We start from the raw sequence: 13697 nt of genomic DNA, 5'->3' as shown, positions 1-13697 counted from the left end.
TGTCCAGCCCGAGGAGTCATTCAGGGGCTGGAGAAATGGTTGCTGGACCCAGCAAGCCCACCCCAAGCCAAACCCAGGCCAGGGTGAATTTATTCCTTGGCTCCGTGCTGTCACTCTAATGGGGGGTGCAGGGTGACACTGTGGGTGTCTGGGCAAAGGTATCCCCTCTCACCACGTCCAGTGGTCTGTGCACCACTGGACTCCCGTCTCCCCAGGGGACACAGTCACAGGACCCCGGGGAAAGCCTGGGGGCGTCCTTGCTGTGCGCACGTGCTGGGGTCTGCAGCTCCCTCTTCCTCAAATCCCAGCCTCCCCTTGAATCAGTGGGTTCAGAGTCCAAACCCTGACCAAGGTGTGGGAACTGGCCAGGGCTCATGGGTTCTGCGGGGGTGCCCGTCCTTGGCCCCCTGGGCACCCACCTTTGACTTCTCTTGGTCGCAAGGCTTGAGTCAGGCCCTTGCTGGCCGAGCCTCCCCTCCCGGTGGCCCCACTGTCCGAGGCCTGTGGCCACAGCTCTCACCCAGCACGCAGCTTTTCAATGCATTTTCTCTTTCTTTCCAAGAGGCTTCAGGTACTGGCTGCGGCCGGAGATGCCCGTGTCCTGATCCCCAAATCCTGTGGGCGTGTCACCCATCACAGCAAACAGCATCCTGCAGATGGGACACGTCGAGGGTTCTGAGAAGGGTGTTCCCCAGGACTGTCCCGGTGGGCTCAGCACCCTCACAAGGGTCCTTGTAAGGAAGGCGGGGGTCAGAGGCAGAGAGGGAGGTGCAGGCCAGTGCAGGCCAGAACACAGTGCCACTGCCGGAAGGGGCCCGGAGCCAGGCCGGTGGGAGGCCGCTGGAAGCCAGAAAAGGCAACGCAGAGCCGCCTCCGGTCGCCCCAGAGAACCAGCCCCGTGGCCCCTTGATTTCAGCTCGGGGAGACCCGCCTCGGACGTCGGACCTCCGGCCTGTGAGGCAGTAACTTCGTGTTTTGAGTCACTAGCTTTGCGGCCGCTTGTCAGAGCAGCAGGAAACCATCCCCTAGAGTTGAGGTAAAACTGTGGTTACCCAGTTACACATGGAGGTCAAGGCTGGGGAAACCAGGCACAGGCCTGAAAAGGCTCATCTTACAAAGTGAACCTGCTCCAGGAAGAGGCTGCTTCTTGAAAGCTTTCAGTTTGGCCCTGAGAATCACAGCACTGCATCTATTTCACCCTCCTTCCAGGCAGAGTAGGACTATTTGCCCTCCAGCAACTGAGGTTTCTTAAGAGGGGCGTCATCTGTGGCTGCTCTCTGTTCAGGCCAAGAATGTGCTCGGTTTATCACAAACCTTTGTGCCGTGACCACACGCTGTGGAAAGGGGGAAAGGCCCAGGTGGAAGAGGGAGTGGCCATCACTCCTCTCCCTCCCTCAGCGCCCCGGCCTCCTGCTGGCACCCGGGCTCTGCGCTCGGCCGGAGCACCCTCTGCCCCTGGCACCACCGGCTGCTCTCTTCTGGCAGAACTGTCCAGACGACTCCCTACAGGGTCCTCGTGCCACAGAACAGGCATCCTCATTGCCCTGCCCGGCCAAGGGAGAAAGGGGCATCCCGAGGGACAACAACAGGAGTGGGGGGTCAGGGACCTCAGAGGGGTGAGGACCCCCATTGCCTGAGCCCAGGGGTGAAGGTGTTTCCTGCCCGGAAAGAAAGAGGGAAGCACCAGGAAGGTGGATGGGGCCTGGGACGGGGTAATGGGGCCGTCGGGAGAGGAGGGCTGCCCCCACAGGGGCTGCTGCTCTGCAGGGTTCTGGGTTCTAAGCCCTTCTCCCCGAGAACTGTCAGAGCAGCCCGCCATGCTCACAGGGACTGAAAGTGCTGTTTGGGGAACTTGAAAATGGCTGTTCCAGGAGCGGGTCGATGTGGAGTGGAAGAACCGTCCCTCTCGGCAAAAGGCAGATGGGGCCACCGGGGTCAGTCTTCCCCCGCCTCCTGCACCCCAGGCCAGAACCCACAGGCCACGGAGTCAGTGCGGGGTGTGGGCGGTGAACGGAGCGGAGCCTTCTGCACCCCGATCTCACAGCGGGAAGACCCAGGCTGGCAGCCAAGGGACCCCACGCCTCCCTGGCTGACCACGCCGTGCTCAGCACTTCGACTCGTCCAAAAGCTCCATTCAGGACTCATCCACTCCCCCTCCAGAAGTGCCGAGAACAAATGCCCCAGCCTCCTCGCGGCCGTCCAAAGGCCGTGGCTTCTTTTGCCTGTGCACAATTTACCATCTCTCTAGCACAGGCCAATTCTCTATTTTGTGCTCTCGGAGGAAGTCATTTGGGGAAATGGAGGTCATCTTTTCTTTGCTTTTGTAGCTTTTTTCAAGGAGGAATTATATATTTCAAGCATGTTATAATGATGGCTATACAAGGCTCGGCAAAGCTGAAAATGGAATCAGCTGTTCAGGGGCATGTTGAATGTATTCCAAAAAATAATTTTAGGCCATTTGAAATCTGTGAAACTTATCTGGAGATGATTCTTGTCCTTATATTCAACTTGCTATAAAGTAGATTTCAAGCATTTTTTTTTTTTTTAATTTTGTTGCTTCTCTGCTTTTCCTTTGATGTAGAGGAATATTAGTTACTGGAAAATGATCACACGTTAATTTACCGCCGTTTCATACCAAGGCATTAAACAGGAAAATCTAAAATAGAGCAAAAGCCTTTTATTTTCCTTTATTGGAAACACGGATTTCCTCTTGACAAACGGCCCTGCAAGCTCCCACATGGAGGCTCTCCCGGGCCTCCCCGAACCTCCATCCCTGAGGAGCACAGGGTCTTGTAAGTGCCCCAGGCGGAGAGAGGACAGTCCAGAGCAGGCCAGGCCCATGTCCCGCCTCTCTGAAAGGAGGCTGGAAACACCCTCAGCTGCTCTGGAAGTTACCCCAGCCTCCGGGCGGGAGGGCCCTGGGCCTCCTGCGGCTCTGCAGCTATGGATCCGATGTTCCCAGCGGCGGAGCCGGGTGAGAGCCCCGAGCAGAGCACACGGCGGGATGCATCTTGTGGCCTCGCAGCCCCAAAGGCCGGAGGGAAGCACCTGCCGGATCACAGCACCCGGAGAGGGAAAACTACAAACCCCTCGCTCAAGAAAAGCCTGCAGGCGTTGTTCCCAAAAACCAGAAGGTGGAAGCTACCCCAATGTCCATCAGCCGATGAGTGGACACACAGGATGTGGCTTCTACACACAATGGAATATTATCCATTGGAAAGGAGTGACGTTCTGGCTCGTGTGACAACATGGTTGAACCCTGAAGACATCACATTGCGTGAAATAAGCCAGACACAAAAGGACAGATGTCTATGATCTCACTGATATGCGATAATTAGAATTAAGCAAACTCCGATAGAGTCAGAACCTAGACTACAGCTTACCAGGGGCTGGGTGGGGGGTAGGGAATGAGGACTTACTGCTTAATTTAGACACAAGTTCTATTTGGGTTGATTGTAAAGTTTTGATAATGGATGATGATGATGGTAGCACAACACTGAACATAATTAATACGACTGAATTATATATCTGAATGTGGTTAAAAGAGAAAATTTTAGGTCATATATGTCATTAGAATAAAAATTAAAAGATAAAACAGGACTGTAGGACACAGTGAACCTCATTGTAAATGATGACTATAGTTAATAGCACAGTTATAAAAATGTTCTTTCATGAATTAATACAAATGTAGCACACTAATGCAAGTTGTTAATAATAGACTGGTGTGTTGGGAAAAAAAAATACATCCAAATGTAAACTATGGACTGTTAGGCAAAACTCCCCACCCCCAACACATGTACAACACACCCTTAGAAGCCCCCACAACAGACATGACTGTTTACATAAAACCCACTCTTAGCTAAGTAGCAGTCTGAGCAAGAAAATAAACAAAAATTTTCTTTAACGTAGTAACTTCCCTGACTCAACTCCTTACTTCTCTGTCTTACCCACCAACAATTATCCCCCCACCCCCCTCCCCAAAAGCTATAAAACTGTACTCCCACCTTTGTTCGGGGACATTGCCACTCCCAGGCTTCAGCCCGCCTGAGCATGGCTACAATAAAACTTTCTCCAGTTGAGCTTTGATCTCCTCTCTTCCCGGTCAAAAAACCTAACACACTGGTGCCAAAACCCGGGATTGAAGAGAGAGACAAAATCTCCATCAAACAGGTCAGAACCGCTTGCGTGACTCCAACACCCAGCACTGGCAATCACCTCAGGGTAAGGAGAAAGCACCTTCTCTCTCCGCACTCTCTTTCTGTGTTGTCAGGGACAACATTGACAGGAATCCTAGCACTAGGTGAGAGCTGCTTCTGTTGGGTCCAGGACCCTAGGGGTGAATAGGACAGTGGGACACCTCCATCCGCTCCTCCATCATAGCAATGGAGCTTGGGAACTCTCAAGGGGGGACGCAGTCTCAATTGTCCCTAAGCTTGAGAGCTGGGATTTCTCCTTACCTCATAAACCACAAAGCAGGATAGATCTAAAACCTAAGCTCATTTTCTACTGTAATTCCTCCTGGCCATAATATCAACCTGCAGAACCCTTGACCCTCAAATTCTTTTAACTTTGACAATTATTGTCAGCGTCTCGGCAAGTGGAGTGAAGGCCCACATGTCCAGGCCCTTGCCAACCTGCGCAGGTGCCCCTGCTCTCTCATCAAATCCTTTTCCTCCTCCTCCTCCCAACTCTTTCTTCCATCCTGCCAAAAACCTTCTCGTCAATTCTCCTCCTCCTCCTCACACAGCTCCTCCTAATCAAGCCGAGGCTGCTGCTCAACTGCAGCCAGGAAACAACACTTCCCCATCTCTAGGTTCCACCTCAAAATCTCAACCCTCCCTTCCCTCTCCACCAAGAACCTGCTCCTCCCGACCTCAGCCTACCCTTCCCTTGTGAGAAGTGTCTGGACCAGAGAGTCCATCTGTGTCCATGTTCCCTTCTCTCGTTCTTACATCTCTCCTCTCTTTTGTCCTGGAAGAGATCAAAGATCAATCCGAGAAAGTTTTATTGTAGCCATGCGCAGGTGTGCTAAAGCCTAAGAGTGGCAACAGCCCTGAACAAAGGTGGGAGTACAGTTTTATAGCTTTTGGGGAGGGGGTTTGGGGGGATAATTGTTGGTGGGTGTGACGGTCGGGTTCATGTCTCAACTTGGCCAGGTGATGGTACCCAGGTGTCTGGTCAAGCAAGCACTGGCCTAACCATTACTACAAGGACATTTGTGGCTGGTTTATTAAATCATCAGTCAACTGGCTGCAGCTGTGACTGATGACATCAACGAAGGGCATGTCTTCCACAGTGAGAGAATTCGACCAACTGGATTTAATCCCATCAGTTGAAAACTTTTAAGCAAGACAGATAGAGGACCTTCACTTCTTCAGCGAACCAGCAAAGTGTTTCCCGAGGAGTTCATCAAAGTTGCCAGTTTGTTTTCTGAGGAGTTCATCAAACACGTTCATCAAAGTTGCCAGTTCACTGCCTGAGGAGTTCATTGAACATCTTCATTGGAGTTGCCAGTTTGCTGCCTGCCCTATGGAATTTGGACTCATGCATCCCCACAGTTGCATGAGACACTTCTATAAAATCTTATATTTGTAGAAATCTCTTATTGCTTCTGTTTCCCCAGAGAACCCTAACTAATACAGTGGGTAAGACAGAGAAGTAAGGAATTAACATCAGGGATTGGTTTGCTCAGGGTAAGGTAAGGAGTTAATGTCAGAGAGGTTATTATGTTAAGGAAAATTTTTGTTTATGTTCTTGCTCAGACTGCTACGTTAGGTAAGAGTAGGTTTTATGTCAATAGTCGTGTTTGTTTACATGTCTGTTTTATATTAATAAAACTGAATTTTTTTTTAAAAAAAGGTTATGCCAGTTTATACAAGTTGTGTGCAAGAGTTCCAGTTGCTCCACACCGTCTCCAACATTCGGTATTGTTTGCCTGTAATTATTCCCCACTCTGCTGGGGATAGAGCTGTATCTCACTGAGTTTTAATTTGCATGACCCTGATGATTCACAAGGCGAGGGACCTTTCACGTTTATTGTTCACTGGGATATCCTCTTTTGTTTTGTGTCTGTTCAAATCTCTTGCACATTTTTTATTGGCTTGTCTGTCTTCCTTATTGACTTGTAGGAGATCTTCATATATTCTAGATAGGGGTCCTTTGTCAGATAAATGTTTTGCAAATCTTTTTTGCTGCTCTGTGGCTTGGACCCCCACCGCCTGTGGTAGACAGACTCTGAGGAGGAGCCTCTCCATCTCAGGCCCCATCTGCTGGGGCTCACCCTGTGGGATCCCCTCCTGAGCAGTGGGGGCTGGACTCACCACGGCTTCTAATGAACAGAATATGGCAGAAGGGATGGGATGACACTCCTGAGAGTAGGTTACAGAAAGCCTGCAGCTTCCATCCCAGGGGCCCTTTCTTGCTCACTTGCTCTGAGGGAAGCCAGCTTCCACGACGTGAGCCGGAAACTGACGCATCCTGCAAACAGTGAGCGAGAAGCCGAGTCCTACAAATAGCCACAAGGACGAGCATGGTAGTGAGCCCCCACATGACTGCAGCTCTTGTCAATTCCTTAACTGCCACCTCCTGAGAGAACCAGAGACATGTGCTAAGCTGAGCCGGGTGTCTGACCCACAGAAAATGTGATTTCTAAATGTGTATTGTTTTAAGCCACTGAGTTTTGGGGGTTGTTGGGGTTGAACCACGTCCCCCACAAAAGACATGCTCAAGTCCTAATCTAGGCCCCTGGGGGTACACTGGCCCTTTGAAGATGCTGTGATCAGTCCAAGTACAGCCAAATCGAATCACGTGGGTCTTAGTCATATGACCAGAGGCCTTATAAAGACAAGGAATTCAGGGGTGGCCAGTCAGGAGAAAGCAGAAGGCAGAAGCAGCTGGAGAGGAGAGAGCTTGCCACGCAATGGGAGACCATCACCTCTGGAACACTGCCACCCCCAGGGAAAGGCACAGCCTCATCGACATCTTGATGTTGGCCTTCTAGCTTTCATACCTGTGAGACAATTAATGCTGGTTGTTGAAGCTGATCCACTGTGTGGCACTTATAATAGCAGCCCTGGCAAACAAAAACAGGTAATTTGTTATGCAGCAAGAGAAAACTATGACAAGTTTTGGTACCTGGAAGTAGGGTTCTGCCATAACAGTTACCTAAAAATGTGAGATGGCAACTGGAGGGATCTTAAAGGGCATGTTAGGAAAAGCTTCAACTTCCTTGATAGAAATCTGAACTCTGAGGCACTGCCAGTGAGGGCTCAAAAGGAAGTGAAGACCACGTTATTGGAAAGTGGAAGAAGGGGCATCCTTGTTATGCTGTGGTATAAACTTAGCAATGCCATGGCCTTCAGTGTGCCCAGTGAACTGGGAGATCCAGCTAAGACCTTCAGGTGAAGTTCTGCATGGCTTCTCCTAGCTGCTTGTACTAAACTATGAAAGAGGAGAGAGAAATTGTGGGAAAGGCTGTTAAACAAAAATGTGCTGTGTCTTGATAGTTCTGAAAATTCTCAGCCTGTTCAGACAGCCAACTGATGCTGAGATTTAAAAAAAAAAAAAAAAAAAAAAAAAAGGCTCTGTTCAAAGATCAAACCCAGAACACTGGTGGGAAAACTGGTCTAAAGATGAAACCCAGGGGTGAAACCTTTTAAGGTTTCAGAAAGAGCAAAGCTCATACCTCAGAGTACGGCTAAGCCACACAAATGGCACTTTAAAGAGAGACAGGGTGAGCCTCACAGATCTTCTCAAACTAGAGCCCTTAGCAGGCATCACCCTCCTCCCCCAGCCTACTCAGCAGCAGCTGCAGGTGGAGGGCTCACCTCGCAAGGGTCTGAGGACATGCTCTTGGTCCCCTGGAGAGGACCCCAGTGAGAAGCACAGGAGGCCCCCATCTTCTGTTTTGTTTTTGAGAGAATTACATCAGCAGAAACACTGCTAGACTGGCTGAAAGAGGCAGAGACTGTACGATATGAAAAGAGGTGGCTGGATCCTTAAAATTCTACCGGCAGGAGGCAGGCTGAGAGAACTATGCAGAAGCAAGCATATTCTATCTTTCATGAAAAGGAAAGATGATTCAGGGTGGAGCCAAGAGCCACGAATTATTCAAAGGCCTTGAGACCTAGTAAAGAAACTTCCCAGGTTTACCTGTCTGGATTTCAGTGACTTCACGCCTTCCATCTTCTTTGAACAGGAAAGTGTAGTGGCTATACCAGACCTCCCACGTGTTTTATCACCTGGAAGCTGCCCTGAGCCTCTCATCTGCTCTTCTGTCTGGACAGGCCTGCAGAAATTAATAGCCTGCCCTTTCTTCTGCCGCCACATCTCACCCAGCTGCATCTCACTGGCAAATGCTAACTGGCTTGGAAGGGCACTGAAAAGTATTCAGGGAAATAGTGCCCCCAACTTCTGTGCAAAGCAGGTGTAGCTTCTGGAAGCACCGGTGGTGCTGAGTCGGCCAGAGGCAATCCAGCCACACCTACACCCCTACTTTGATTATCCTCTCTATATTTTCTCACCTTTGATCCCTGCTTGTTTGTTAGTGGATACTTTCTTCTGTCCTATTTTCCAATTCACCAATTCTTTCTTCATCTCTAAGCAAACTGCTACTAACCCAATTGTGCCAGTTTGAATGTATGATGTCCCCCAAAACGCCATTATCTTTGATGTAATCTTGTGTGGGCAGACATATCAGTGTCAATTAGATTGTAATTCTTTGAGTGTTTCCATGGAGATGCACCCCACCCAACTGTGGGTGATGACTCTGATTGGATAATTTCCATGGAAGTGTTACCCCACCCATTCGGGGTGGGTCTAAATTAAATCACTGGAGCTATAAAAATGAGCTGACAAACAGAAGAACTCAGTGCAGCTGAGAGCGACATTTTGAAGAGGAGCTACAGCCAAGAGGGACACTCTGAAGAATGCATAGAAGCTGAGAGAGGAGCTGCAGATGAGACACAGTTTGAAGACGGCCATTGAAAGCAGACTCTTGCTCCAGAGAAGCTAAGAGAGGACAGACACCCCAAGAGCAACTGAGAGTGACATTTTTCAGGAACTGCAGCCTAGAGAGAAACATCCTGGGAGAAAGCCATTTTGAAATCAGAACTTTGGAGCAGATGCCAGCCATGTGCCTTCCCAGCTAACAGAGGTTTTCCAGATGCCATTGGCCATCCTCCAGTGAAGGTACCCAATTGCTGATGTGTTACCTTAGACACTTTATGGCCTTAAGACTGTAACTCTGTAACCAAATAAACTCCCTTTTATAAAAACCAATCCATTTCTGGTGTTTTGCATTCTGGCAGCACTAGCAAACTAGAACACCAACCAATGAGTTTTTAATTGTAGTATTGTATATTTCGGTTTTAGAGTTCCCAATTTTTATAATTTTCAGAGAGCCTGCCTGCTCAGATCCCAGGTTCTTGAAGCTGTTTTCAGACAATGAACTCTTCAGCCTGGAGCTGCCCGGAACTCCGGACTTGTTAGGTGCTCTAAGATCTCTGTCACGCCCTGCGACCTCTTCTACCCCGGCCCACGCCCTCCTCCTGGCTCCTGCCATGCAGCCAGACGTCTCCCTCGCGGCGCGGGAGACCCCAGGCTCTGCCACAGTCCGCGGCGCGGGAGACCCCAGGCTCTGCCACAGTCCGCGGCGCGGGAGACCCCAGGCTCTGCCACAGTCCGCGGCGCGGGAGACCCCAGGCTCTGCCACAGTCCGCTGCGCCCACGGCGCTCCTGCCTGCAGCCTTCCGCCCGCGCCCCGGGGAGGCCGCCCCATCCTCGCCTCCCACTCCGCGCGCCTTGCCCTTGGCCTGCAGCATCTACCGCTGGGAGGACCCGACACCCCCGAAACTCCCCAGGTTCTCGGGACCACATCCGCGCCCGCCGCCACCGCTGGGGCGGAGGCCGCCCCCCGCAGGCGCACGCAGACCCCGCCGGCGCCCGCTGCGTGAAAGCGCAAGGAGAACGCGTTGGCGCCCGCTGTGCGCAGGCGCGCGGAGACGTCCTCCCCGCCCGCCGCGCCTTTGGCCTGCTTGGCGCCTGCGGGCCCCCGTACAGCCGGGCGTCTCCATGGCGACCGCTTGGGTCGGGCGGCCTCCGTTGTGGACGGCTGCACCGCTTCCTGCCCCGGCTTGCCGGCGCGGTTGTGGGGCGGGAGCGCCGCAGGTGAGGCGAGGGGCGGCGGGCCGGGGGCCGGGGGCCGGCGGGGCGAGCGGGGCTGAGGGCCCTGGGGTCAGCCCCGCACCCCGCGCGCGCCCGCAGCGCCCGGCCCATTTTTAGATTCGGACGGTAATCCACCCTTGGTTTGAAGACGTTTTCCCTGAGAAGTTCGTAGGAATCAGGTTCCTTGACTCAGAAAAGGAGCCGTGAAAAGGCCCCAGGTCCCCGTGGCTGGAGTGCAGGGAGCCTGGGGGCCGAGCCCTGGTCCCACCTCCTACGGACCCGGGTTCGAGTGCGGCCTCTGCCCCGCGCCGAGCCTCAGCCTCCTCCTCTCCAAAGTGCCGTGAAATATATGCATACTTAAAAATATTTTGGGCAGGACATAATTATGGGAGTTTATCTGAGCAGTTTATGATTCCTGTATCTGGCCGCACCCGAAAGCCGTGGAGAGGGGGAGCTGATATAGGGCGAACCCAGGAGCAAGGGAGGAAGTGTTTGGATTGACCTGAGGTGTCCACTTCACCTTGGGGCCTCGTGCAGAGTGGCGAGCAGATGCACGTTGACAGGTGTGGGGTGGTCTTCCTGTCTGATGACTCTCCTGGAACCAAACTGGTTCATCTCCAGATGGGGCTTATTTGCAGTCCTGTGGGTTGCATTCTATTATATAGTTATCTGGGAAAGTCCCTGCAGGTCCGTTGTCTTTGACTTCTGGAAAATCCTTTCTCAGGAAGGGGTCCCTCCCAGCAATGCCCAGTGCAGGTGGCCATTTTATTTTACTTAACAATATAAAAAAAAATCATTGGGTTGTTGAGTGGTTTGTATTAAATGAAGGAAAGTACATAAAGCTCAGTAAGCATGCAAATGTTGATTGTTATTGCTGGATAAATTGTTTGGAAATTACAAGTGGTAGTGAGTGTGCCTCACCAATGAGGTTTCGGTGATCAACAATTCTCAAGCTCTGTTGAGCAAAGTATTGTAGAACAGCTAAAATTCACAATTGTAATTTAACAAATATTTTTCCAGCACCTCACTTTGTGCTAGTCAGACCCAATGCTGATGACTGGGACAAAATGGTGAACCAAGCAGGCAAGATTCCTGACGTCAAGGAGCAAGCGCCTCTTGCAGATGGCACAGAACCAGGGCAGGAATGAGGAACCAGGCAGCCTTCAGCTTCCCCCTCCCCCCAGTACATTTATGTAAGGGATAGAGTTGGTTTATAGACTTTAAATGTTCTCAGCTGTTTTCATCCCTAAAATAACCATTCCTGTTTTACATTTTTGCATTTTCCAGGAGTTTAGCTTGAAATCTTGGAACTCCATGTATAAGCTGAGGAGCAGAGAATTTTAATCTGAACCTTCTTGTGCGGTTTTTCATAGATTTTAAAATGCGAATGTATGATACTGCCTTTTAAAGATGATGGCCTGGTAAGCAAATTAGATCACTGCCAGTCTGCCACATATCGATGAATCCTGTGTCTTCATGTATTAGTAGGATTAAGCCCCGCTCCTGTTCTCAGGTGACCGCAGACCCGAGGATGAGTGACAGCCGCTGGCCTGCCGCTGCCTCGCGGTCCACCGATGGCGGGAAGCTGCTCACACAGACCTCCCCACAAGGCAGACGACTGGGAGAGGGGTGCTGGCAGGGCTAGGAGCACGCCTGCCTCCCCTGCAAAGACGTTCCCGCGGACATGGAGGGAGCCATCGTTTCTCCCTCCCCGGTTTTAGACTTGAGTCAAAGAGAATTCCCTGCCTCCAGGTAAGTGGGGCTGCTGCTCAGCTCTCATGTGGCCCGAAAACCCAAGCCTGAGGCTTTTGTTTGTAGACGTCTCTATAGGGAGGATAAAGTCTGAAGTGAAATAGAGGAAGGGTTCACTCGGCGTTTCCTGTGCCGATCACAGCGAAGTTAGAAACTTGAATAGGAGCCGCCCGTGGACATAGCATGCATGCTTACACAGGGAGCCCGTTCTCTCCCTGTGGTGGGGTGCTAATATCCCTGCTGTCCTGGGCCAAGCCCTAATCACAAAAATACCTGTGGTGGAAACCACTGTGGAAAATACACATGGTCACTTTAAAACACAAAACCCGAAAAAAAAAAAAAAAAAAAAAAGCAATGTTAAAACAGTTCAAAATGGTTTTCTCATCCATGATTTTGCTGAAGCCACACACTGACTTTAACTTGCCCAGGTCAGTCTCCGTGCTTGGCCATCATTGTACGGGACACCATTTGTCCCTCGTAATCTTTAGGTGCAGCTCACATCAGAGCACGGCCTGCTTGGGACAGAGGCTGCCCTTCCCAGCAGTACCTCTCATTGCCTCTGGGCACACCATTTCTTTAAAGATCATTTTGTTTTCTTCCAGAAATGATGTTTTCCTGGCTACTGTAAGAGCTAAATGATAATGTCCATAAAGTACAGTGTCCGCAGCATAACACTTCACATGCTGTGTCGTTAAGCTGGTGATTGACACTTCTGAGTGCTCTTACAAAAGCTTTACACTTACATTTAAAATGGCTGCTTACTTTACTCAACCCCAACACTGTGTGTTTACATTTCCCAGCATCGCTCTTGGGATCTCTTCCCTTCACCCAGCCCTCTGGGAGTGAGACAGGGTCATGGGAACTGCCCCAGGGGCTCTTATTACACATATGTCACTTTTAACGACACAAAGACCCTCAACTCTTTCTTTGAATAAGAAGCCCAGTGTGTCCTGAGGTTTATGTTACCTTTATGCATAAAGGGAGAAGGAGATTCCAAGACCGTTCTTCAGAAAACAGATGTAAGTATAAATTGTATTACCATGGCAACAAAACATCACGTGAGGGAAGGCTCAGGGTCTTAGATTTCTCTGGGTTACAGTTGCAGTTTACAGCTGTAGCAGCAACCCCCAGAGTCCCAAATGGCACTTCCAAAGACACTTAGGGTCATGGGGCATGGAAGAGAGCCCCTGTTTTCAGATGAGTCTTGGGATGGGATGGGGGATGGAACCTCGAGGTCAGTCACCACTTGGCCCAAACCGGCTCCTTGACGCAGAATAGCACTGCTCTCCAGAGGCACTGGGAAAGAGGGGAGGGTTTTCTTATCTGCCCCAGCAGTTGGAGGGATCTGTGGTTTCACAGCTGAGCACTCGAGTTAGTTTGCACGGAGAGAAAAAGAGCAGCCAGAGAAGTTGAGGTGAACACCAGAGAAGGGGAGCAGAGGATTGTAACCCACTGGGGCGCATGTGCGTTCTTTGCCTGGAGCTGCCAGCAGGGAACGGCTGTGGCCATCTCTTAACTGGTTTAAGATTTTAGTCTCTGTGTGTTCATAGAGAGTGATTTTCTAGTCAGTTAGTCTCAAGTTAGAATCTGTAAATGAGCTTTTGCTGAAACTTCTGCAGAGATGTGGAAGGCAGTGTTGGATTGTGCTCAGTATTTTTTAAATAGGAAAAGCCATTTAGTCACAAAGGCTGATACTTCTTGTTCCAAACTCTGTTCGTGTAACCCTCACGACACTCTGAGAGAGAGGTCCTGTTATCCCCATTTTGCAGGAGAGGATGCTG

At 50.7% G+C, this 13697-nt stretch overlaps 1 protein-coding gene across 1 annotated transcript in view; it reads left to right on the top strand.

Annotated features, from left to right (window-relative positions):
- Window positions 1-10075: 10075 nt before the first annotated feature.
- Window positions 10076-13697, top strand: part of LRRC27 (leucine rich repeat containing 27) — a 65106-nt gene continuing 61484 nt past the window's right edge. Inside the window, exons 1-4 of the mRNA XM_037804676.1 lie at window positions 10076-10167; window positions 11185-11357; window positions 11538-11585; window positions 11678-11916. Of these exons, the coding sequence (XP_037660604.1) occupies window positions 11849-11916 (68 nt within the window). The 5' untranslated portion in view covers window positions 10076-10167; window positions 11185-11357; window positions 11538-11585; window positions 11678-11848. The remainder of the gene's footprint in view (window positions 10168-11184; window positions 11358-11537; window positions 11586-11677; window positions 11917-13697) is intronic.

The sequence above is a fragment of the Choloepus didactylus genome, chromosome 15 (assembly GCF_015220235.1).
Source record: "Choloepus didactylus isolate mChoDid1 chromosome 15, mChoDid1.pri, whole genome shotgun sequence".
Classification (NCBI taxonomy): Eukaryota; Metazoa; Chordata; class Mammalia; order Pilosa; family Megalonychidae; genus Choloepus; species Choloepus didactylus.
Note: the sequence above shows the minus strand (reverse complement) of the source record. Positions and strands in the feature narration are given on the sequence as shown.